The sequence below is a fragment of the Cynocephalus volans genome, chromosome 3, assembly GCF_027409185.1.
Source record: "Cynocephalus volans isolate mCynVol1 chromosome 3, mCynVol1.pri, whole genome shotgun sequence".
NCBI lineage: Eukaryota > Metazoa > Chordata > Mammalia > Dermoptera > Cynocephalidae > Cynocephalus > Cynocephalus volans.
Genome location: NC_084462.1, coordinates 32,555,792 through 32,583,108, shown reverse-complemented (window position 1 = coordinate 32,583,108; position 27,317 = coordinate 32,555,792). Strand labels below are relative to the sequence as shown.

Here is a 27,317-nt window from a genome sequence, read left to right as displayed (position 1 = left end):
ATAACAGGCAGTCTCTGCTACAAGTTTCTCTAGGCTCAGGACTGGTTGTTATCAACCCCAGCACGTCAGTACTCTGAGATGCAGTTCCAGGTCTCTGTTGCCCACTAGAAAAGCCCTGGCAACACTGGGCTGCTTCCACATCCAGCTGGCCTGGACCAGCATTCTAGGACCGCAGAAGCCAGGTACGGTTCAAACTGTGAAAGACCAAAATGAAGACTATCCATATTTCTAAAGCATTCATTTTTAAATGGAGAAAAAACTAATGTTTAAAAAATGTTTGCCCTTACTTGCGATGTGTGCATTGGTGCAGTTGGCTGCCGTGAGTGGAGAGGTGGTCCAGTGCGTCTGTGAGCTGCCCTGACTTCTAGGGGGTCTTCAGGAGCCACAGGAGAGAACTGTGTAAAGAGAGGAAGGTGAACTGTCTCCATATCAATCCAGGGGAGGGAGAGTAAGAAGACGTGAAAATCACAGTGGATCGGATTAGTATAAATTTTGGTTTTTACCCACATTTTTCACTCTGGGATGTTCAGTACTCATCCTAACATCTCTACCTTTACTAGTTAATGGCTAGCAGAGAAAAAAATAAAATAACAAACTCTCGCCACCCTAGAATTCTGGGTGTCTAGCAGATAAAGTATACACAGTGTAGTTAGGATAAAATGCAGTGTTACGGTCTAATGTAGTTATGTTACAATCAAAATGTAATTAGGAGGAGGAGGTATAACTCCAAAATTAGGCAATGCTGGGGTGCAGGGAAGGACTGTAGGCTCTTTGGCATAATTACTTACAGAAGTACTAATAGGTATGGCGTTCAAAGCCAGGAGAGCTTTGAACCAAGAGGCCCTGACATTTATTTTTACTTCTCTAAGTGTTTTAGGGGGTAATCAAAGCAGTCTGTAACGAGCACGGCTTGCAGGCATCCGTGAACACTGCAAATTGAAGCAGGGCAGCTAATGTACCGTTGTACTTCTCTGGCTGGATTCCAGGCTGCACTGAGATTTTCTTCATTTAGAATTAACGGTAAACTTGGACGTCTTGCTCTTGTGCCACCAACCATGCTGCCAGCATCCCGGGAAGAAATCAGCTAAGCCACAGGAACAAAGTCCCAGCAGCTGATTCATCCTCTGATTTCATGAAACGGTGTTAAATTCCTGTGAGGATGGACTCCAAGGCTCTGGGAGCCCACACGAAAATGGCAGCTATCAACATCAGAGGAGAAATTTGGGAGGGACACCCAGTTAGTCGGGGTCTGCACAGAGCCCACTTGTACACTCCCGCAGGGGAGCCACCAGTAGCCCCAGCAAGACAGTGTGGCATTCCTGCTTCAATCATCCGAGGAAGCTGTGATCCTCCAGTGTCACACCAGGTGAATCCTGTCCTTCAAATCATTTGCCCAAGACCAGACTTTGTCATTAGGACCAGGGCAGACATGTGATTCGATGTATCCAGCTGCCTCCAGCCTCCCTAGTGAGGTGTGAGCCACACACCTGTCTTGTTATCAGTCAGCACTTAAGGGGACACATGACCAAGGTGGGCTGGGAAGTTTGTTGACCTTGCTGGAACTGGACCGCGGTGACTCCATCCAGTCTTTGTAGGCACGGACTGAACCACCGTGCAGACTCCTTCCCGCCATGTGAACAGAGAAGCAGAAAGAGCAGAAGATCTCGGAGTCCCAAAAAGCAGGAGCAGTAGCTGACGGGGTTCTGCTTCCAGCCATCTGTGTTGCCTTTGACCCTGAGGTCTCCTGTCATGTCCTGCATTTTCTTTTTTGGGAGTCCCTGGCCCCCCCGCCGCCTCACCTCCTTCCAAAACAGCCCGTTTGTTGCTTCACTCAGTTTGGAAAGATTTCTGGGTTTTTTTTACTAAGCATCTCCACTTAGACAATGAAGATCCCTAGGCTATCATTTTATGACAGATGCTTTCCTGACTTTTTACTTTTAAAAGGACATTCCTTCAAAGAGGGAGGGAAGATTACTTCAATAAATACCTAAAACACACACACACACGCATGCATGTCTTGGGAAAATATAGAAAGGATATATTCTAAATGTGATTATACCTGAAAATGCTGTCATATATCTAAGGGTAAAACAGTGCTATTGAAAGGCTACTGTTTATTGAGTGTCTTCTCTGTGCCAGGCACAACAATAAACATTTCACAAATGCTGATTCACTTCAGCTTCACGACAACCTTATTGGTGAGTAGTATTATCCCCATTTTCCATATAAGGAAGCTGAGGCTTGGCTCAGAGAGGCTCAGTAAATGTCCAGGAAGACCCAACCGTGCACCCACAGGGCTCCCTGACTTGAACGTCTGCACAAGCACCATCTGGACCACTTCTCCACACACTTGTCTCTGCAGGATGCTAAGAAGTGTTTGTTTCTGCTAGAGTGCTTTGGCTGCAAGCTGCAAAACACCAATTCAAACTGGCTTAAAGGAAGTATCTCACAGAAGTCCCAAGTCTAGAAAATGTCAGGGTTGATTGAGTCACTGGCTCAACTGCCCTTCTTGGGGTGACATCTGGGCAGACTGTATTCTCCAAATGAGACCACAGCACTCTATTCACAACAGCCAAGATATGCAACCAACTAAAGTGTCCATCAACGGATGACTGGATAAAGAAAATGTGTATATATACACAATGGAATACTACTCAGCCGTGAAAAAGAATGAAATTTGCCATTTCCAACTACATGGATGAGCTTAGAGAAAATTATGTTAAGTGAAATAAATCAGGCACAGAAAGAGAAATACTGCATGTTCTCACTCATCTGTGGAAGCTAAAAAAGTTGATCTCATAGAAATAGAGAGTAGAATAGTGGTTACTAGAGACTAGTAAGGTGGGGATAGGCACAAGTAGGGTGGTCAATGGATACAAAATTGCAGCTAGATAAGAAGAATAAGATCTAGTGTTCTGTAGTACTATAGGCAGACTACATCAACAAAAAATTATTGTATAGTTTCAAATAGCTGGGAGAGAGGATGTTGAATGTCCCCAACACAAATGACAGATGATTGAGGTAATGGATATGCTAATTACCCTTTTATGGTCATTGCACACTGTATAAATGTACCCAAATATCACATTGTACTCCATAAATATGAAAATAATCATGGGTCAATTGAGAAAAAATAAATTAAAAAAAAAAACAATAATAAATCAGAGACAGGATTAGATTAGAGGTTACCAGAAACTGGGGGAAGGAACACTGGGAAGGTATTTCGTAATGAGGACAGATTTTAGGATGACAAAAAAGTTTTGGAGATAGAGGTTATGGTCACGCAGCAGCACGATGGATGTAATTAATCCCTTGAAATTGTATGTTTAAAAATGGTTAAAATGGCAAACCATTTGTTATATATATTTCACCATACGCACAAAAAAACCAAACATGGCCACAGCACTCCATGTTCTACTGCCGTGTGACCTTGGCAGCATTCCCCCAGAGAGGAGGCTCCACGTTCCCAGCCTTTGAATCTGCCTTGTGACTTATTTGTAACCATTGGAACGCCAGAGGAGGGTATGCTCACTGCTCTCTCAGGCTAGGTGAGAAAAGCCAGCACAGTGTCTGTCATGCTTCTGGAACCTTCTGGAACCCTTGCCTGCAGACCCCGAGACACCCCACTGTGTCACTGCCCACAGAGGGCATGGAGGTGCTGTCCTAGAGTCCTCCTAGCCCTGGCACCAGACTTGTGAGTGAAAAGGCCTTTGGATAGTTCAGCTCTGGCTGTCCAGTCACCCCAGCTTTCCAAAAGAGGACCCAGATATTGCAGAGCAGAGACAGATAGTCCCCACTGTGTCCTTTCCAAATTCTTGACCCACAGAACCTTTGTGCATCATAACAATGAGAACCAGAACAATGTCATTTTCAAGCTGGAAAGGAGATGCTTACAGCAGTTCCAGACATCACATCTAAACACAGTACCTAGAGCTTAAAGAGGGATCATGTCTTTCTACGTCTCTCTCTCTCTCTCTCTGTCCAAAACGCTTCCCAAGAGCCCTCAGCAGACAGCATAGCATGTCTCTCTGGTCAAAATTGGGTCACATGCCTGTCTGGGGCAGGATGGATGTTAGTGGACAACCTCAATGTCTATACAGTAGTACATGAAAAAAGATTTCCCTGCTTTAATTACTGTCAAACACTAGACTAAAAAAAAAAATTAACTGATCTCTTAACTACAAGACTGCTCAGAAACATTTATACTAATATACATTTTTCATTTACCATGAAAGTTTTTTTTTTTTCTTTTTTTGGAAGAGTACTTCCTGGAGCTATTTTCTACATAACAAAAATCAAAAAAGACAATACAATTATGTACAGCCTCTGAAGGCATATTCACTAAAATCAGAAACAACATAAATACGCCTGCTACCACAACTGTCATCTAACATTAGTCTACTAATCAGTGCAATTAAATGAGAACTCCACTCCCATCTAAATAACAAAATTAGTACCTTTCCCCTTTGCTATCCCTTCTGTTTCTGCTTTTTGATCTTTGCTTATGCAATATGGGATTTAGATCTAATTTATTTTGGCTAGTGTCTGTTTTTTCATATTACATCTTCCCTTTCAAGAAGTAGCAACATTATTTACATTTTGTTCTATAGTTATGTTTACAGCACTTGTTTTAAATCGAATTTCAGATATGGATGGTTTCAGTACTCAGAAATGGTTCCTGTATACCAGGTTTTCCCCCGTTCCTGAAATCTTTATTTTGATTCATCTCTCAGTGGGCTGACGTGCACTCGAAATAATTTATTTAGGAAGGGTGGTGGATTTTATGCTTTCTGAGCTCTTGCATAGCTGATTTATATTCTGTTGCCTTTGTAGATGAATCATAACCTTGCTGGTTGTCAAATGCTGAAGTAAAAGCCCTTTCCCCTAAAAACTCAGCGATAACTCTTCATCCTTTCCTGGAGTTCGGAGTTGCCAAGGACATGTCCAAGAAGAGTTTTCTTACCACGTAGTTCGCCCACTTTTTATGCCAAGACATTTGCAGAATTTTCTCTTTATTCTTGCATTTCGAACATCAATCAAGATACGTCTAAGTGTAGACATCTTGTAAGTTATGTCGCCTGGCTAACAGTAAGCTTGACAGATCTGGAGAACTAAATTTTCAGGAAGTTGTTTTTTTTTTAATCTATTACATTTTGATTATTGCTTGTTCTACTTCTTTGCAGCTCTTTTTCAGAAATAACAATTTTCCATATATCTCTATTCTATGTTCTTCATATTTATCCTTTCTTCTCCTGTCTTTTCATCCCTAAGTCCTTCTCTTTGCATGGCAGAGCTCATGATATTTATTTTGCCATCAGTATCAGTGAGTTCATTTTCTCAACTACAAATTATGCTCTTTGCTGCTCCTGCCATTTCTGCTATGGCATTACTGGATTTTTAAAACATTATTTGTGATATATCAACTAGCTTTCTTCCACTCAGCACATACATGTATATATGAATTCCACAGGAAGCACAAAGCATTTGCTATGTCGAGTTTACTTTCATTTCCTCTAAGTATTTTTCACGAGTATGTTTTCTTCAGTCTCCAAAGTGCCTGATTTTCTTGCAAATTGTGTGTCTTGAACCCCTTTGAGTATTCCTCTCTTCCAGCACACCCATCCTTTGCATGAAGAGAGATACATAATGGAATAGAATTTGCCACAAAATGGGGTGAGTCTCAGTGGCCCCCAACATTTCCTGAACATGAAGCGCACCAAGAGCACGAGCCAGCCCGACAGGGGGACTCCACCTTTGTGTGGCTGCCTCTGCAGGAAGGGTCAGGCCAGTGAGGCTGGGGCCCACTTGTTTTCTCTTGTTTTCTGCTAGGCCTGACCTCCACTCCAGATCCAGGTTCAGCCATGTGGCCTTTTGCCAGTGCTGCTTCCTGCCCCTGCCATGTGGTTACTCCTGCCCTTGGGAATTCCAAATGTATCAGTCCCTGTTGCACAATGATGTTGCCCAACAGACCACCCCAAAACTCCACGAGATATCACAAGAGGCATCCATACTGATGTTCACAGATCTACAGGTCAGCCAGGGCCCAGTTGATCCAGGCTCTGCTTCTGAAGCAAGTCAGGTCCGATCTGCTTCACATGGTCCTTCTGGGCCCAGGCAGCAGAAACACAGGGACAGTTTTTCTCATTGAGATGTCGTTGGTAGAAGAGGATATGCCCAGAGGCCTCTGCTCCTACCACATCTGCTAACATCTCATTCCCAAAGCAAGTCACCTGGCCGAGTCCTGCACCAATGCAGCAGGAATAGACTCCAAAGTGTGGGAAGTAGATACTCAGTTTGCAGTATTCCAGATCATAACTCCCAGTTGTTCCCAAATGTGGCAATCCACAAAGGTAGAAGAGTGTTAAATGGAAGGTCCTTGGTCTACCCCATTGCAGCTCTGATGCCCTCATGGTGTCAGACCTCGTGGGGTTGGTGTGTTTCTTCCAGAATTTCCTTTACCTTGACTCTCTAAAGCCCCAGACATGACCTCAACCTGCCTTTTGAGGTGCTTAAATGGGGCTAGTGATTTTAAGGCCTCTGTTATGTTGTTTCTTTAAAGTGTTTGTTTTTCTTTAGCGAATTAAAATTTCATAGACAGCAAATACATTTTAAAAGATGAGGCTGAGCTATATACTGAATCTAGTAAATGCAGCACGGCACAGCTTTGCTGTGTGCTTAATTTGTGATCCGAGAGGCAGTGCCACCTGCCGTGTTTGTGATCTGTTTATTAAAAGGGAGAGGCTATGGCTTAACCACAGTCTGAGTTTGCGGGCTGGTTCCTGAAGTGGAAAGTTCTACCGTTTACCAACGGGCTACGTTTGCGATCTGGTTACTACAACAGAGGGCTGTAATTCCTGACCACGCACGCTGTTTATGATTTGGTTAGGCAAACGGAAGGAAGTGTGACTTACCCAAGTGCCATATTAGTGATCTGGTTACAAAACAGATGGCTGTGCAACTCAATCGCATGTTGTATTTGTGATCGGTTACCAGAACAGAAGGCCAGGGGCTTATCCAAGCGCCACATTTGGGATCTGGTTACTAAAACAGTGCTGCCACCACACTTCCACATACCATATTTGTATCCCAGTTGCTAAAATATAGGGGCATATGGCTTAAACACAGTCTACATTTGTGATCTGGTTAATGAACAGGGAGCCATGGGCCTAACCTTGGACTCTGGTTGTTTCCTGGAAGAGAAAGGAGGTCTCTGAACCATGTGAGGTTTCCTCTGGGAACAAAAATTGGTTCAAAGATATTCATCTGATAAAGGATTAATATCCAGAATATACAAGGAACTCAAACAACTTAACAGCAAAAAAAACATGTAACCCAACTAGAAAATGGGTAATGGAGCTGAGTAGGCATTTCTCAAAGGAAGATATACGAACGGCCAACAGACACATGAAAAAATGCTCAACATCACTCTGCATTCAGGGAATGCAAATGAAAACCACTTTGAGATATCATCTCACTCTACTTAGGATGGCTAATATCCAAAAGACTGAGAATAACAAATGATGGCAAGGATGCAGAGAAAAAGGAACTCTCATACACTGTTGGTGGGACTGAAAAATGGTGCAGCCTTTATAGAAAATGGTATGGAGGTTCCTCAAACAATTATAGATAGATCTACCATATGACCCAGCTATCCCACTGTTGGGAATATACCCAGAGGAATGGCAATCATCATGTTGAAAGGATACCTGTACTCCCATGTTTACTGCAGCACTATTTACAACAGCCAAGGGTTGGAACCAGCCCAAATGTCCATCATCAGATGAGTGGATAAGGAAAATGTGGTGTATCTACACAATAGATATTCTACTCAGCTATAAGAAAAAATGAAATATTACCATTCGTGAAGTTGAAAACCTTCAGTCAAACGAACCCTGTTAAGCCGGGGACCGTCTGTGCTCATTATCTCTCGACTCTCCATTCAGCCTAGACCCATTTGATTTTGGTCTAATGATTCTTCATCCTCTATTTGGTCACTGTTTTTTCTTTATCCATTTTACATCCCATATTTTCCTGTATTTTTCATTCTTTCTCTTGTAACTATCTGGATTTTATTCGACTCCTCTTCTTGTTTTGATTTTGTTGAGTATTTCCATTGCTAAGTAGCTTAGGATGGTCGGCATGTGGAGGACTCAGATGAGGGGTGAGATGAGGCAGGATAAAATGGCAAGGCCACATGATGGAGCCATTTGGGAAGCTGTGTGTAGGAACTCAGACTCTATGATGAAAGACCTGGGAATCAATGAAGTGTTTTCAGCTGGTCACTGTGGCTTTGGGGACCTTGTTTCAGAATGATTGTCCATATCTAGAAAGGTCCCAGTCCTTGCAGACAGAATCCAGGTAAATTCAAACCTCATGCATTTTGCTCCGCCCGAGGAAATCTGCATTTCCTTATTTAGATTTGCAGTTGGTTGCTGTTTGGCTCTTTTCCACCCCCTGCAAACCTCGTCAGAGTGGCTGTCCTCTCCATGTGAAGATATTCAGTAAGAATTACTTGTCTGGGATTGTGGGTGTGGTAAAAGGAACTCTCCAGAATGTGACAGGAAGGCAGTCACATTTCACCCTCTTGCTCTGCTGAATGCCAGATGGAAGCTGTCCAGAGAAGCCTGCAGCCTAAATGACATTCTTTAAATGAGAAAAAAGCAGGTATGTTCTAGCCACGAGGAGCTTAAATTTCACAGTTCTCAGACAGAATTATGTGTCGGGTAACTTCAGCCTCCAGCCTGGAGCAAAGCTGGATGCTATGAGCTTAAATACGGAGCTGAAGTTACCTACCACAGCATCAACAGGCCTATCCAAACAATGCCTTATATTTGCATTATTTTGCATTTTCTATTAAAGAAATTTAATATTTCTTATTTTATTCCATCCTCACAAAATCTCTATAAGAGGAGAATGCAGGTGTTTTATTGTTATTGTTGCTATTATCTTATTATTACTATCCCTAATATTCTTTTTTTATTATGATTATCTATTAAATGGATGAGGAAACAGATTCTAAGATTTTAAATGAGCTGCCTAAGGACAGTGAGGACAGGTCCCAGATCATGAGTTTATTAGCCCCTGAAAACAGTATGTTTCCATCAACCACCTGCTCAAATACCCCAAACCCCAGTCTGCATTGATTTGCTTGGTGGGGCACACAGGACTCAGCCGATTCATCCCGTTTTCTGGAACTGTCACAGTTGCCAACTGAGGTGTCGTGAAAGAACTCCAGCCATAGAATCAGGGAGTCAAGCTGGTTCTTACCTCTGTGATAACTAACTCAATGACTGCATTCCCTTAGCTTTCTATGCTTTCTATGCACAACAAAACGAAGGATCAGGAACCAAAGTGTATAAAGTACAAGGAGCTGAGCATTTTAGGATGAATAGAGTTCTGTTCACACAGCAACCCATGGTACAAATAACATTGTCTCTGTTTTCCACAGGAGAAAACTAAAGAGCAGAGAAGTTTAGTAACTTTTAAAGGGTCACACAGCCATGACAGATGGTATCTGAACAGGAACTGAGTTCATGGACTTTTTCTCAATTTGTTCCTACTAAGAAGTTACACACAAATACACACACACACACACAGACCCTGCCTTCATTAAGGCTTCACCTCCAGCCAGCTCTATCATCCACACTCGACTTAGCACACTGTTTCGCATAAAATGAACCACATGGGGCCATCAGCACATCCTTCTAGATGGGCAAGCAGGAACTTTGCATGTTGCTTATTCTCAAGAGTTGCTGTGAGGACATGAATACTGCTCCTTTGCCTTCCTGCTTGTATCCTATTTTTTTCCATTTCATCATCCTCAGATGCCACAGACTCTGCACACAGGTGTACCCAGGTGTGGCACAGAGTGGCTGCCCATGTCCCACAGGATCCGGCTCTTTAGGGGGTTATTCACCATCTACCCTCCGGACCCAAAGTGTACAGTCCAGGAGCTGTGCCACCTGCCCCCAGCAAACCACAGCTCACCCTGTGTTCAAATTTCTGAAGGTGAGATTGAGTTCTTTCCAGACATGGTGAGCTCTTGGCAAAAAGTCCTTTGATTTTTATGCAAAAAATAAAATAAACCTTTGTTTCCTGTTGCCACTGTAATAAGTTATCACAAACTGAGGCTTGAAACAACACGAATTTATTCTCCTGCATTTCTGGAGATCAGAAGTCCATAACCAGTTTCCCTGGGCTGACATTAGGGCGTCCCTTCTGGAGGCTGCAAGGCGAGCATGCATTCTCTTGCCTGGCCAGCTTCTGGGGAGTCTGCTCAGGGCTCAAGACCCTGCCTCCACCTTCCAGCACATCCTCCAGTCCCGGCTTCCTTCCGCACGTGGCCTTCTCCACTCAGTCAAATCCCCATCTTGCCTCCTTCTCATAAGGACCCTTGGAATTACGTGTGGGGCCCACCCAGATAATCCAGGTTATCCCTCACATCTCCAGGTCCTTAACTTAATCACACCTGGAGAGTCCCTTTCACCATGTAAGGTAACATGTTCACAAAGTCCCAGGACTGGGATGTGGACTCTTTGGGGCCTACTACAAAACCCACTTCTAGGAGGGCAGGAAAACGCTATTTTCTGGATTTCTCCCACATTCTTCACTCCAGCGGGACAGACTGTGCTGGTGGGAAGCCTGAGACACCAGTGAATTATTATGCTGGTCAAAGGCTTCCATCATGATGGCACATGAAATTGGGAACTGAGAACTGCTAATGGGCCCCTCCTTTGACCTGCACTCTGAAACCTTGCCTATAATTTTTCCCAAGGGAGTACGCCATAGCATGGCGATTATCTCTATTTTAAAAGGAGAGACGTTTTTCTGCTTCGTGCAGCAACGCGTATTCATTGTAGAAACAGGTGCCCTCTGCCGCCCTGCAGCCCCACCAGCCGGAGCACCGAGCAGGCTCCCACCCATGGCCTTTGCTCTTGCTGGTCCCTGCACCTGGCACGCCCTTCCCGGATACCCTCCTGTGCCCACCATGCCTCCTTTATGCCTCTTCTCAAACGTTCCCAGTGGGACCTTCCCTGACATCACATTTGATATTACAGTCCCCCCGGGAGGTCCCTCGCCTCCTTGCTGCTTCCTTTTGCTCCGCAGCACATCTCACCATCTGATATTCTATTTTACGTGTTTCTCTGTGGGTTTTCCGTCTCCCCATCTGCTGTGAGCTCTGTGAGGACAGGGGGTTTTCTCTGTCTCGTTCCTGATGTATCCCCGGTGCCTACAATCACACCTAGCACTGGGTAGGCCCTCAATATACATTTGCTGAGTAAGTGAAAGAAAAGCATAAAAGGAAGATAAATGTCACAGCCGCAGTCGGAACCTGGGGTTAGCCTGTGGCTCCCTCCCTGTTACAGGAGAAAGAAGCCAGCACATTTCAACAGCAGCATCGGAGAGAGCGAGGCGCCCACCCTGAATCCAAGTTCAGATTGAAGCAGCAGAGCGTGTGGCCTGGGCTGGAGAGGGAGCTGGATGCGTGTCCACGGATGACCCCACACCAAAAACCTCACCCCCTCGCTCCTTACTTTGGCTACGTCATTGAACTTCTCTGAGCTCAATGTCTTCATCTGTACAATGGGCATAATGTAGCCTCCACCTGCTCAGTGAGGCTTAAAAGAGGCCACGTCTGCTGTGCACCTGGCCCAGCCTCTCCTACCTGCCACCAGTCGAGCTGGCACAGAGGCATTTGGCACCGGACAGTCTGGTCTGGGGGACATCCCTTCTCAGATCTACAGCCAGAGGACCTGCCAGCAGGCTCAGCTTCCAGGCGAGTTCTCTGCCCCTGCAGATCTTCATCCAGAGGGGCTCACCAAATTGAAATGCAGCCTCCTCCCACCCATGCTGTAGTGCAGCAGTGTCACAGAGGTGTTGGCTGCGGAACGCGGATTCCTCATCTGAGCACTTATAGCTGGTGTTGGCTTGGGGCTGGGCTTTACAAGAACTCTGTATCACCAGGCTCCATCCACACCTAGGGAGGCCTGAGGGAAACCAGAGCAAAGATGGGAAGGACAGATTCCTGCGTCACTGTGAGGGGGCTGGGTGGGCAGTGAGGCCACCACAGATCCCTCCAGCCTGCGCTGGTGTTGACCACCTTTGCAGAGGAGGGGCGGGGGCCGGGGGCCAAGCCGCTTCGGGAGCAGAGGTGGGGTGAGGGCCCTGCCCAGGGTGTCAGCCGGGCAGGCACAGGTCAAGGCGCCTCCGCGGTTCACTCAGAAGGGTGTTTTGTGCTTTCACAGGGCAAAGCTTTTCAGCATCAGCCACAGACACGAGTCACATGGCCTCTCCATAGGTCTTGCTGTTAGTGGAAAATTTCCTCCAGACTGTGACAGTGAATAGGTGCTCAATCTTAGTTTTGGCATAAGTGCGGGTTTTCATCTTTTCTGAGTCGCTGCATTCTAGGGGGAGTTTGCAGAGGCTGAGCCTCGTGCTACAGCCCAATCCCCGAGCCCACCTGGACTGAATCCTCAGGGCTGAAGAACACAGCAGGCCCCTGGTCTCTGTCCTTCATGTCCCCACACCCAGTGAGGGAAAGACACACTCGAGTGCAGGCGGGCTCATCCGCAGTCCACACATGCTGGTTTTGTCTATTTTCTGCTTTGATTTTTTAATTTTTCCAGTACCTTTTCCCAACCTGCTCATCTTTCCCAGGCTCCGGGTGTGCTCATCTCTTTGCTCTTGGCAGGAAGGTCTCACGATACCTCGCATTTCAGTCTCGCTGTTCAGTTCTTCACGTGGTGGAAACCTTGGCATGAGGGAGGACCCTGGTCACGCTGGTGCCTCCTGGGCTTCCCATCTGGACAGTGCCATTGGCGGGCTGATGAAAGGACACACCTTGGGGAGGGGTCTGTTTATTAGATAGGGAGGCAGCACTGCATGTGGCCTGGGGCTGGGATGAAGGGAAAGGCCCTGCAAGGAAAGATGCAGATTTCATGACCTTGCCTGGCCTCACGCTGGCGCTTGGGTACATTTAGAAGAGTGCTGTGTTTTTATGCTGCACCAATGTACACAGATGAGATCACTCAGCTGTGCAGGTGGAACTCTGGCTGCTTGAGGCCCCATCCAGATGCCCCGGATGACAGTGGTTAGTGCTGTGGTGAGCTGTGACCTATCGACCTTCCTGGTGATCTTGCTCTTGGTAGCATGTGCCTTGGGCAATGGGCAGAGAGAACAGAGGTTTGGAATAGTCCAGAGCTTATTCAGCCCATCCTTCTCTGTCATCAAGTAATCCTACACCTTCTGGGAAGGTTTATGTTTGCCTAGAACCTGGCCAGGGATGAGGGAGGGAGGCAAAGGCCCTGCAGGGTGGCCAGCAGCGAGCCCCGTCCTCTCAGCAGCCTGAGTCGTCTTCTCGAGACTTCACTGGGGATTCAGCACCCCCAAGGGTTCCATTATAGCAGGAAAGCAGGTTCCATGACTCTGCTCTTCCACTCTGAAATGTGACAGATCTGAGCTCAGGAAGGGCCATTGCAGAGGGTGCCCTTCCCACCCTTCTCACAGTGTGGGGACACTGAGCGGGGAGGGAGGGCGGGTAGGAAAGTCTGTGCTTTGGAGCAAATGGAGGAATCACGTTTATCATTCAACAAACAACTTCTGTACAACCCCTGGGGCCAGGCCGTGCACCCAGTGCTGGTGGTGAGCCGGGCTTGTGTGCTGGGCGCTCGTCGTGGGTGGTGCCATGTGCCAGGCACTGGTGGCAGGCCCCAGAGGACTCATCATCTCCTGCAGAGGCCGACACATCAACAGACAAAAGTGACTCCCTGTGGCGAGAGCAGTGATAAAGAGTTCTGGTAACAGCACAGGGGAGACAGAGGCACTGATACCGCCCCCAGAAAGAACCCCTGAACTGGTGGGAGAAGGCGGGCCAGCAGGGACCAGCTTGTAGGTGATACCATGTGATCCTCCCTCTGCGTCTGACTAGGACGGAGGACCTCAAAAAGGCAGGGAAATCTACCTAATTCCTGGACACTGTAGCTGCCCAGAAGAGAAAAACAGAGGGCATCACAAGAAAATGATCTTCTTTGCCTGTCCTTCATGTCACATCAGCCCCTCTGTTTCCACACCAACTTAGAGACTATGATTTCAAGCATCTGATGAGGCAGGGAGAAGAGCAGGAGGCCTGGGATGCTTTGTCACCATCGTGGGAAGCATCCTGGGGGCAGCATGCGCTGGGACAAGGGTCTCCTTTATATACCAGCACTCTGTACTTTTGTACAAACTCAAGTGAACATCAGATGCCCCTAGATGGCTTGTAAGTCCAGGTTGCTGGGACCCACCTACAGAGTCTCAGGCAGTAGGTCTGGTAGGGCTAGAAAAACTGCATTTCTAACCAGATTCTAGGTGCTGCTGGTCCAGGATCACACTCTGAGAACGACTGTGGTAGAGTGACCAAGGACGAACAGCAATTTTCCTACCTTGAGAGAAGCATGCTTCCTGAGCAGGAGAGAATCTATCCACCAGAGCTGCACCGAGGAATGCCTCAGGGACCACAAATTACAGGTAGAAACTGACCACGACCAGCCGGACAGTCAGGGGCCCGAGAACATTCTACCGATTCCCTCTTTAGGCAAATCTTGTATTTGGATTGCCCATTTCTCATTCACATACAATCATGTGGCGCATAACGATGTTTTGGTCGACGTCAGACCACATATAGGACAGTGGTCCCATAAGATTATAAGGGAGCTGAAAAATTCCTGTCACCTAGTGACGTCATATCCATTGTAATGTTGTAGCAGGTTTACTTTATTTTTTTATAAACGTTGTGTAGCCCACGTGCAGTGTCTAGAGTCTAGAGCGGGGCCGGCACTGTGCTGGGCTCCATGCTCACTCTCCACTCACTCACCAACTCCCTCCGAGCAGCCTCCCGTCCTGCAGCCTCCATTCGTGGTGAGTGTCCTGTACAGGTGCACCAGTGTGAATCTTTTGTACCATATTTTTACTGTACTTTTTCTATGTTTAGATACATAAATACTTACCATTGTGTTTTGCCACTGGCAGTCACTTTTGTCTGTTGATGTGTGGGCCTCTGCAGATATGTTTAGCTACATAAATATCTACCACTGTGTTACAGATGTCTACAGTATTTAGTAAAGAAGCACGCTGCACAGGTTTTAGCCTAGGAGCCATAGGCTACACCCTATAGACTAGGTGTGTAGTAGGCTATCCCACCTAGGTTGTGTAAGTAACTCTATGATGTTCACACAATGAAATCATCTAGTGACGCATTTCTCAGAACTTATCCCTGTCATTAAGCAGCACATGACTAAGTGTATTAGTCTGTTTCTGTTGCTGGAACTGGGTAACTTGTAAGAAAAATAAAATATGTTGCTTACAGTTTTAGAGGCTTGGAAGTCCAAGGTCCAGGGAACACAGCTGGTAAAGGTCCTGGTGGTGGTGACAGTGACCCCTCACATTGCAAGATGGTGGAAGCAGAGACAGACAGACTCTCTCTTCTTTTAAAGCCCTCAGAACCACATCCCTGACCACCATTTTTAATCCATTCACTACTGCACGTCCTACAATCCAATCACCTCTTCAAGGCTCCACCTTTCAATGACGATAATAGAATTTCCCACCCTCTTAACAGTCACAGTGGGGGCCAGGTTTCTAATACATAAAACTTGAGGGGCACAATTCAAGCTTCAGTGAGTTTTGGGGGACATTATTCAATCCACTACACTGAGTAAACAGAAACAGCAGCAGCAACTCTAGCATTGAATTAATCAAAACTTATCGTAGCCTAAGGAAAAGCAGCAGAGGAGGAGCTTACTTCCGACAGTTGGGTCAGGTGAACATCGTAGAAGAGGCCTGTTTTGTGTTCTTTATTATTTTCATCTTTAAAGGTGAGGCAAGCGGTTTGGGATTTTTTTGTTTTTTTCATAAAAAGCAGCAACCATAACAGAGTGGGGCACAGAGGGAGTGAACTAACATAACAGGAGCAGCAAGGAACCAAAACAAAACCACAGATTTAAAACCTTCAGGAGAGATAGTCAGGAGCAGAATTAACCATGCAGAAAAAAATTAATATTGTGAGATACAAAACAAAGAGATGAAAGTTATTACAGAAAAGATGAGAAAACCTAATTAACTTGTGTTCTAGAGGGAAGAACTAGATGGAATGGTCTCCAGGAAGCCTTAGGAGGCAGGAAATGACACTGGTGTAAAAATTAAAAGCCCTCACTAAACGCCAGCCAAGATTAAAGCAAAAACATGTACCTGAACATAGCAGAGGAAACTTTTTTTAAAAAAAATTTCAAGGAAAATGAAATATTCCTGCAAGTGTCAAGGAAGAAATTGATAATCTTTAAAGAAAAAGCCTAGTCATCATCCAGTACCTCTGCTCTTCCCCCACAATAGACAGCAGAAGGCACTGGAAAAATTTCAATGCAGATTTGAGGGGGCAATTTATGTGATTCTAGAACTTTATACCTAATTAAATTGTCTGTCATGAGAGAAGGGAGAAAAAGGTATTATCAGAATTATAAAAACGCAGGAAATGTAATGTTCACAGATGCTTCATTATCAACTATTTTTGAGAGTTCTCTAGCAGATATTTGAACGGCCATTAGGCACACAGGGTTGGGACAGTCATAGAAAAGCAGAAGTGAGGAATAAGAGCAATTAAATATAATGAAGCAGCAGTGGCTGTTCCAAATTGTTACAAAAATGAAAAGCAGAAGCCTAATACTGTTCTAGAAAAAGATGCAAGTAGTAGAAAATGTGTTATAAATAAATCTCAAATTATACTTACAAAGACTAAAAAGTGTTGGGTAAGAGGTAGGGAAGTCGAAAGTATACAAATTTTCCTATCACATGCAAGGAAAGATGAGAAGATGCAATGTAGTGTTTTGAATTTGATAATTTAAGAAATGTTGGCTTACGTAAGGCATTTCATGAATGGAAAGATATCCACCAATGTAATCCAAACTGGGACATCCATAGGTTCTTTATACAAAAGACAAAGTGAAACAAAAAGGACCAGAAATCAGGAGAAAAGATAAAAAAGTTTAACCAAACATGTTAATAATATAATATACAAATATAATATAATAATACAAAAGGCGAAGTGAAAAACAAATCGACCAGAAAGCAGGAGAAAAAAATGACAAAAGTTCAGCCAAACATGTTTATAATAACATATGAACATGGAATTACACTCCACATTGGAAGGCAAAGAATGTCATATTAGATTTCTTAAAACCCAACTCCATTCTTGTAAGGGACACACCTCTAAAATGTAACACAGAAAATTTAAAAAACAAAAGAGACAAATATTTAGCAGAATTATTTACACAGAAAGGAAACAAACATGGCCATACTGATGTAAAAATAGATTTTTTTGCAAAAAGCATTGAGAGCACTTAAATACTTTTCCATGACCGATGTGTGCGTTGATGAAAGGTATACCTGTCCACGCTGTGATGGAGGCTGCCCACCTGCACACCTTGATGTTTTCTGAATGCCCTTCTCGGGGTTTTTCACACTCCTCGTGCTCTTCCCAGGGGTACCATCCTTTACGATGACTTTTATTATCATCTGTATGCAAACAACTTCCACATCTGTATCATCAGCCCCTGTATACACATCCTGCTGCAGCCTGGGCTATATGTTCTACGGGACTGTCCCTCAGGAACCTCCAATGTGCACATCCAAAATTTAACTTACCACCATTCTTTTTAGACCTGTTCTTTCTCTGTTCCCATTCAGCTGCACGTAGAGCCCTGAAGTCATCTGGATGGCCCATTTCCTACATGCCACACGCAATGAACCATCAAGTCCTTTTTTTGTTAATTGTACATGTTTACTGGGTACAGTTTGTTGTTTCAATACATGCATGTATTGTATAATGATCTGATCAGGAAGGTTAGCATATCTATCACCTAAACATTTATTACTTCTTTGTGGTGGTAACATTCAAGCTTATCTTTTCTGGCTATCTTGAGATATATAATACAATATTATTAGCTGTTGTGACCCTAGGGCACCACAACTTATTCTTCCTGTCTAACCATAACTTTATAACTTTGTACGAGTCACCAACCTTTGTATGAGTCATGAAGTCTCCAGCCTTCCCAGCCCCTCCCTTTTGCTGCCTCTGTTAACTCTATTCCACTCTCTATTTTTATCAGGTCTTATCCACCTCTTTGCTACGTGGTTCTTGAACTCTCTCTGTACCCATTGACCACTGTGGTCACTAAACCTGTTACTTCAATAGCCTCCTCTCTGGTGGTCCTGCCCTTTGTACCAGCAAAGAGTAATTTTTCTTAAGCTCAAACTTTATCAAGTAAAATTTCATCACTCTCTGATGAAAATACCCTATTTCACCCAAAAGATAAAAAAAAAAAAGCTCCATTCCTCAAAAAATTTAGCATAGAATTACCATATGATTCAGCAATTCCACTTCTAGGTGTATACCTCAAGGAATTAAAAACAGTGACAGCCACAGATATTTGTAGAGCCACATTCACAGAGCAATAATCACAATACCTGCAAGACAGAAGCAGCACAGCTGTGCACTGATGGACCAACAATGAATAAACAAAATGTGATACACCCACACGGAATTTGTTCAGCCTTGAAAAAGAAGGAAATTCTAGCCCATCCTACAACATGGATGAACCTTAAAGACATGCAAGTGAAACAGGCCAGTCACAATAGGACAAATACTGCATGATTCCCCTTACATGAGGCACCTAGTGTCACAGGACAGACTGCCGAGAAAGCAAGCATCACTCGGAAGTTGGAGAACTCAAAGATTTATTACACCGCTGGGCGCAGAGGAGTTCACACTCCAAAGTCTGAGCCCCGACTCCAGGCTTGCAAAGGGTTCTTTCTATAGGTTATATTCTTCTGGTGTTTTAGGAATCCACGTGGCGGGAGCTAAGCTGATACAAAAGGCAGTCAGTGTTACAAAAGCAAAACAAAAAGCAAAAATACAGGTGCAAGACAAAAAGTGTAGGTACAGGTGCAGGTGTAAGTTTTTCCGGGCTTGTCCATATCACTAGAGCGGTCACATTCACAGAGTGGGAAAGCAGGAGGCTGAGTGCCTGGGTGAGGGAGGGGAACAAGGAGTTAACGTTTAATGGGTAAAGTTTCAGTTTGGGATGATGAAAAGTTCTGGAGATGAATGTGGTGCTTTTTGCACAACAGAGTGAATGTATTTAATTGCTGCAGAACTGTACACTTAAAAATGGATAAAATAGTAAATTTTATATTATCTGTATTTTACCACAATAAAAAAAAGCAAAAACAAACAAAAAGCAACCAAGCCCTTCACCGTGGCCTACAAGGCCTTTACTGGTTAGCACCCACCCACAGCTCTCTCCTCGTTCCTCCCACCTTCATCCGAGGATCCAAGGACCCCAGAATGTCGCCACCTGGTGAACACGTCCAGCTTCTGCACTGCCAGGCCTTGCAATGACTGTCCCCCTCCCTGACTGCATGTTCCCTTCCTTCTCTCCCCGTCCTCTTCCCCCACCCCTATGCACCTGGCAAACAGCCTCATTTTCCTTCAGGTCTTCAATCGAGTGCTTGTTTTCCAGGAAGCCATCTGTGCCTGCTCCCCTCCCCTGGGACCACGTGCAATCACAATTGCTCTTTGGCCGGTCTTCAGGGAGCAGGATCTGGGTCTTGTTCTCCTTTGTGCCTCCATCACAGGTCTGGAACAGAGTCATCCCAACAACCAGCTGTTGAATTAGTATATACATCTTTTTGCACTAAAGAATAGCTTCTTTTTAAACAATATTGGGACTATAAGAACAACTTATAGCAATAGAATTATCTTCACAGACTTTAATATATTCCTCATGGTCTTTGGCAGATCAAGTAGTCCAAGAAAATAAAGTTACAGAAAATAAAGATTATAATTAAAAGGTTACATAGTGTAGTTAATAAAGATAAATATATCTGTATAATAGACCTTGCAGGGGTTCCACTAATACAAAATTCCTTAGGTTTCAATAAATAGCAGTTGTACACGCCACACTCTCTAACTAGGATCCACTAAAAAGTGAACTAAGAAATAATAATCAAACCTAGAAAAGAAAAACAGATAAAATCATAAATGAGAAATGGGATACATTAAATATTGAAATTTAACATTGTGGGACTATTGTGTATAGTTACATGCTAATAATAATGAAAATCATGTGGCTGGTTTTCCAGAAAAATACAAAATCCCAAAATTGACTCAAGAAAAATTGAAAGGCTAAGTGAACTGATAGTCATGGAAGAAATACTTGCTGGCATTTTGTCCACATTGTTTTACTGTAGTTTATTTCAAACTTTTAAGAGAAAGATATTCTTACAATACAGAAGACATGTGGAACACTACTCAACTAATTTTGTTTAAGATATTGGTAGCCTAATGCTAAAACATGACCCAGATGGCCAAAACTATAGACTGCTAGACTCTCCACCTTGCCTTCCCTTCTCATAGCCCCTGGCCAATCTTTTTGCCTAATTTCTGTATTACAGCACATTCTCAGCAGGTCAGAGTGGTTCTTGGCACTCCAGCTCTTGGTCTCTAAGAAATGGTTACTCATTTTCTCAAAGAGTCTTTTGATGTTGCTCTTTATGTCTGATCACGGCAGGAGGTCCCAATTTTCTCAGCTGTGAATCACCCTCCCCATGCATTTGCACCGAGGCTAACAACACTGGGCTCACTTGTCCAATATGAAGGGAGAAAGGAGATTGTCCCATGGACTGTACCTGAATGCACATCAACATTCACTTCTGTGGTCATTAAACTCTAACACAGGGAAAAAAGCCACTTTACATTTCCCCTTCTGTTGCTCTTACTCATGTAAATGGCTTCGAACTTGAATCATGTGCATTTTCCAGCAAGTGTCATTAACCCAGTTTAATTCGTTAGAACAAGGTGCATACTCAAAACAAGGTAGGAATTGCTTTACAAAGAAAGCAGGGAAAGAAAAATGTTAAAACTTTCTTTCATCATGGTCCAGATTAACTTAAAACATTGATTTCTGTATTTCATCCTTGGCTAAGTTGCACTGTGGAAACCCCAAAGTCTTAGTGGCTAATGATAAGGGTTTATTTCTCACTCAAATCCCATGTCCTTTGTGGGCGGGTTGAGAGTCTGCTCATGTGTGTTCATTCCAGGACCCAGGATGCTGGAGCAGCCCCACGTGTAAGTATTTCATAGCAGGATATACAACAGCTCTGAAGTTTCTCCCTGGACTTTTGCCACTTTCCTGTGTTACTCTCACTGTCATTTAGTTGGTCAGTGCCCAGTGTTAATAGGCAGGGAGATATAATCCTCTCACGGGGGTGGGGTGGGGGGGACAAATAATTGGAAATAATACAACCTGTTACAGTCCACACCCTTGCTCATAAATATTCATTACCCTCCCTTCAGCCACAAAATGTACTCATCCCCTCCCCAGGAGAAACATCCCCAAAGTCTCATCCAATCACAACATCGGACTGAAGATCTGGAATCCCATGAAATAGATCAGATCTGGATGAGGCTCCTCTTCTTCTGGAGACACGGGTAGTAAAAAGGCACATTCAACCTATAGTGGTGGACCAGGGTTAGGCCCACCACCAAAAACATTCCCCTCCAGAAAGCAAAAACATGGGGGAGAGACACAGCTGTCAGGGGCTCAGAGCAATTCTGAAATCCTGGTGGACACACACTGGGATAAGGAATGTTCCATGATGGGATACTAGCTCTGCTTCATGGAAATTTCTCTTGATTTCATTGTTTTCCATGATTCCCAGCTTCATCCAGCCTCCAGTAACAGTTTTCTCTGCCTCCTCCTTCCCTCGTTCCTTCTTTCTTTCTTTCTGCCACAAAACAAGTCTCAGTACATTTAAAAAGACTAAGATCATAGAAAATACATTCTCTGACCATAATAACAGAAGGAAATTTAGAAAATTTACATATGTGGAGATTAAACAACACTCTCCTGAATAAACAATGAGTAAAAAAAAAAAAATCACAGGGAAGTTGGAGAGGACTTTGAGATAAAAATCAAAGCATAACATATCAACATTTATAGGATGCAGGGCTCATGCAGCGCTTAGAGGAAAACTTATACTGGTAAACACCTGTATTAAAAATAAGAAAAATCTCAAACCAGTAATGTAAATTTCTACCTAAAGAAAATAGAAAAAGAAGAGCAAACTAAACCAAAAGCAAATATAAGTAGGAAATAACAAAGATTACAACAGAAATAGTTGAAATAGGGAATTAAAAAGCAATAGAGAAAATCAACAAAACCAAATGTTGATTCTTTAAAAATATCAACAAAATTTGCAAACTTTTATCTAGATGACCAAGAAAAAAAGGGAGAAGACTGAAATTACTAAAATCAGAAATACATAAGGGGCATTATTACATTGTCATTATGCTTTTTGTGGTGGTAAGATTTCGTTTCTTTCTCTTTCTCATTTGCATTTTTGTTCTACCAGTGCGTTTGGTTCTTTCTTGTGTATTCGTGGTAGCAATTATTGTTTTTCAGATTCCAGATGCAGGACTTCCTCAAGGACTTTCTTGTAAGGCTGGTTGTGTGGTGGTGAACTCCCACAGCTTTAGTTTGTCTGGGAAATACACTACTTTTTCCCTAATTTCTGAAGGATAGCTTTGCTGGATGCAGTATTCTTGGCTGGCAGTTTTGTTTTCTTCTTTTCTTTTAATATTTTGAATATATCCTCCCATTTTCTTCTGGCCTGTAGAGTTTCTGTTGAAAAGTCTGCTGTTAGTCATCATGATAGGGGCTCCCTTATAGGTGACTTGATGCTTTTCTCTTGCGTCTTTTAAGATTCTCTTTCTCATTGAGCTTTGCCAGTTTGACCATAATGTGTCTTGTAGAGGATCTTTTGGGGTTGAATCTGTCTGGGATCTTTGAACCTCCTGGATCTGAAGGTCCGTTTCTCTCCCTATACCTGGGAGGTTTTCCATCATTATTTAACTGAATATGTTTTCCATGCCTTTTCCTTTTTCCTCCCCTTCTGGAACACCCATGATTTGAATGTTTGCATACTTAAGGTTGTCCGCTCTGCTAGCTCTCTCTCATTTTCTTCATTTTTGTAAATTCTTTTTTCCTTTTTTTGGTCCACCTGGATTATTTCAAAAAGACTATCTTCAAGACCAGAAATTCTTCCTTCTGCTTGTTCTAGCCTGCTGCTTAAGCTGTCAGTTGTGTTTTTTATTTCATTGAGTGAATCTTCCAGTTCCATGAGTTCTGCTTTCTTTTTCAAGGTATTAATCTCTTTGTAAATTTCCTTCTTCATATCTTGGATTTTTTTTTTTCATTTCATTATGTTATCTAACTGAGTCCTCTTGTATCTCAGTGAGTTTCCTTAAGATTGTTGCTTGGAGTTCCTTTTCAGTCATTTCAAGGGTTTCCTGCTCTGTAGGGTCTGGTATTTGAAAATTATTGTATTCTTTTGGTGGAGTCATATTTTCTTGGGTTTTCATATTTCTAGTATCTCCAAGTTGATGTCTGGTCATCTGGTAGAGCAGCTGTTTCTTGTATTACTCTGCAGTGGGCTTTTAGGAAAGATATGTCCTCTTCTTTTTCCAGTATCTGCTGGTGACTCTCCTTCTGTCAATGCATTTGAGTGTCTGGCAGACCACCTGTATGGTGACTGTGGCTACTACTGTGACACTGAGATGCTTTTGTAGCAGCCATGGCTGTGGCAGTGGCTGTGGTGGGCCACCTGTGCAGAAGTGGTGTTTTTGTCATGCTCTCTTGACTGCTTCTGGGTGGGGGGGTGGCTGCCCTCAGCTCCTTCCAAGGACCCCTGGGCATGTTCTCTTGCCTGCTTATATGCAGAGGGGGCTGCCCTTGGCTCCTGCCTAGGACCCCCAGGTGTGCTTTCTTCCAGTTTTCTCGTTTTCCACTGCCTGACCCTGGAACCAATGCACCATATTTTGAAATTTTTGTTATGGTAGCCTCTCACTGGTATGTAGTAATCTCTGTATTTTTGACTTAGACCAACAATGGTCTAAGTTATTCAATAGTAGCAAACAAACCCAAAATCCCTATGGCTAACAACAACAAAGCCTATTTCTTCCTCACTCACTTGTCCTTTGTGGGATAGCTTTAGGTCTTCTCCACGTTATCTTCATTCTGGGACCCCAGCAGAAGGAACAGCCCTTGTGTGGGGCATGCTGTGCCTGTTGCAGAGAGGAAAGAACAAATGATAGGGCCACACAATGACTCTTAACACTTGTGATTGATGGTTGCATATGTGACTTCTACTCACATTTCATTGGCCGAGAAAGTGACATGACCGAACCTGGTAGAGTGGGAAATGCAGTCCTCTCCCTGGGCGGGGTAGGGCATAACTGGGAATTCTGCACCATCCCTTCAGCTGCTCTTCTTCATAAACATGGCTTTGAGCTTGTGTCTTATCTTGTTAGAACAAGACACATTCTTAAAGCATGATGGGGTTGCTGGCTTCTTAGTAGATTGTACAGGTTTTAGAAGCATATGCACTGTATGGAGTGGGACACGCTCTAAAGCACATGAGAAGTGAGGGTTGACAGCAGGTGGCTGGGTGAGCAGGAAACCACACTAGCAGGTAGCATTTTTTCTCCAAGAGTGTAAATTGAGGGGCTATGCTCCTCTCACCGTATTCCCAGTAGGTTCCTGCAGGTTCACAGCTGTGCTTAGAGCTAAGCAGGATGGAAGCTGATCATTTGATATCCTGAGAAGCCGAGGCAAGTCTCCGTGGCCCAGTTCTCGTCCCTGGTGACTTCTCACTGCTCTTTATCTCCACAGTTTGACATGCAGAGGATAACGCTGGAGGAGTTGAAGCACATTCTCTATCACGCCTTCCGGGACCATTTGACGATGAAGGACATCGAGAACATTATCATCAATGAGGAGGAGAGCCTGAACGAGACCTCGGGAAACTGCCAAACAGAGTTTGAAGGAGGTAGGAGCCCAGCCACGTCCCTCTCTGGCCTGGGACAGGCCAGCACCTCCACGCAATCCACATGAAAAATGTGTGAATGTCTCCTGGGCTGACGTGGCTTTAGACGGAAGCCAAAAATCCAGGACTGGGGTTAAAAGATCCTTTCTGCAAGGATGCAGTGGGTTTCTTTTCTTCTGCTTTTTTCTCCAAGCTCTGCATTTTTGCAGAACCACTATTGACCCTGCCCTTCCTCTAATGACTCTCTGGAGTCTGCAACTGGATGTGTGGCTTTGTGGTGTTTGCCTTTGCTGGGTGGGGGCTGTGTGGGGTGGTGGGAGGAAGCTGTTTAGGCCATTGGCAAACTTGGATAAAGTCTACTGGCTAATGGTGTGACCTCGGGCAAGGGGTGTACCTTCTCTGTGTTTCCTCATCTATAAACATCAGGATAATTGCACTTGCTTCACTGAATCCTGAGGAATGGATAACCTCTGTGCTCCCCAAATGCACTGGCCAAAAAGAGCCCAGGGACAGAGTCCTCTAATGAACCTAACTAAGTAGTTACAGAGAAATGAGTTTCTCCTGAGGCCAAAAAAGAGACCCATGGAAGGCTATTTTTCTTGGGCTCATGAAAGAAAACTTAAGTAAAAGAAAATAAAAAGTCTACCTTATCTCCTAATTAGTAGAGAGTTTCTGGGAAGCGAAATAATTTAATCCCTCTTTCCAACTTTGAAAAATGGAGCTGCTTTAACAGCTCTAATGTACAGGGAAAAAAATTTTTGTAATTACATTACGACATCATAGCAGGCTCTTGGCAATTTCTAACTTGTTCAGTGCTGAGATTTCTTAAAGAGGTCAAACATCTTTTTTCTTTTTTGGTTTACCTGGGCTAGCAGCACCAGGGCAGGGAGGTGCTGGGTGCTGAGCTAGTCACAGCAGCCACGACCGTTCTTCAGACCTGGGCTCCTACCAGCCCCATCTGGGCTTGACGGATGGATCAGTGTGGCAGGATTAAAGGCCATGACAAGAGGAAACCGGAGTCAGCTTCTACTCTGAGGTTATAAACTGAATTAACTCAAACCAGGGAAATAGGGAGGAGTGGGGGTGGGCAAAGTAAAGAGCAGTGCCCCCTTCTGAAGGCATTCAAATTTAAACTTTCAAAAATGCTGTGTATGTCAAACAAAACCCAGTGTGTTCCAGAAGCTGCCTCGGTCTCCCTGCAGTGACATCTGGACCACACGCAGATCATGCAAGGGCAGGATCAGAGCATCACAGCCAACGCCGTTCCCAGCAGGACGTGCAGGGGGCATGGAGGGTGGGCAGGGGTGAGGAGGGCAGGGATTGGACTAAAACGTGGAAAAACAGCAGACCTGACCTCCCACTCCACCTCGTCCTAGCTACAGACTGTGCTCACAAAGTGCAAGCATTTGGGGCTCCAGTCCCCCACTGCCAGTGAACACTCTTGAGATCGGTGGGAAAGGGTATTTCTGGGCGTCTCATTTTTCACAAGAGCCTTTGTGGATCAGCGTTTTGCTCAGAGAAATGTCATAAGTCTTAGTAATTTTGGAAAGGTCACATTACACTGGGAAGTAATCTAAATTCTAAGCAATGCCTTCTTATTACTCAAAAGCTCATATATTAATAAAACAGGGCTTCCAAATAGAAGTATTGTTGGGTCTGCTTTAATGATTAGTATGTACGGTATTGGCAATAGCTACCACTGGGAAAATTAATAAACGCATGGCACTGCACTAAGTTGTTTAAAATTCATTATCTTATTTAATAAAAGAACCTCATTTTGTAATTAGCACATGCTTTCTTAGATGACCTCTGTGATCTTGATTCATAATCCTTTTGCATATTTTTATGTCAGAGAATTTTTTAAAAAAATATTACGTCAGCACCGATTGGCCCTGAACACAAGCTTATTGGTTTGTGTTTACGTTTAAGGATTGTCCAACCCTGGATATGATCAAAGTCACGGGTGCATGTATTTGATGCCCACAGCCCTCTCCATGTTCAGGAAAGGGCCTCTCTGACTGTGTTTTGGGCAAAGGTGACAAGAAAGAGATGAATGCACAGGTCCCAAGTCCACCCACTGGCACCCTAGGACTGAAGGAACACGCTTGGGACCCCATGGCTGCCTTGGCCCCCGCATCTCCCTCTCTCTTCCATGCTGCTGCCCACAACAGTGGCCTGCTGGCATGTCACGCCCTTCCCTTCCTCTGTCCCAGCCGGTCTGCCCAGTCACAGTGCTCCTGCCTCCTCCCAGCCCAGAGCCATTTGGGGCCTCCCATCCCCCCAAACTGTCAATTCCTTCCTGTCCTCTCTTGTGCTCGCCCAAGCTGCCAGCCTTGTCCAGCCCCTCCAGCCATGTGCCCGGAATCCCCCTCCCACCCTGCCCATCCCTCCATCCCACTCTT

The 27,317-nt window shown here is 44.3% G+C and overlaps 1 protein-coding gene across 1 annotated transcript in view; it reads left to right on the top strand.

The window, feature by feature from the left end:
• The window catches only part of CALN1 (calneuron 1), a 469,391-nt gene that overhangs the window by 431,913 nt on the left and 10,161 nt on the right, over positions 1 to 27,317 (top strand). Inside the window, exon 5 of the mRNA XM_063092119.1 lies at positions 24,762 to 24,918. Coding sequence (XP_062948189.1) covers positions 24,762 to 24,918 — 157 coding nt within the window. The remainder of the gene's footprint in view (positions 1 to 24,761; positions 24,919 to 27,317) is intronic.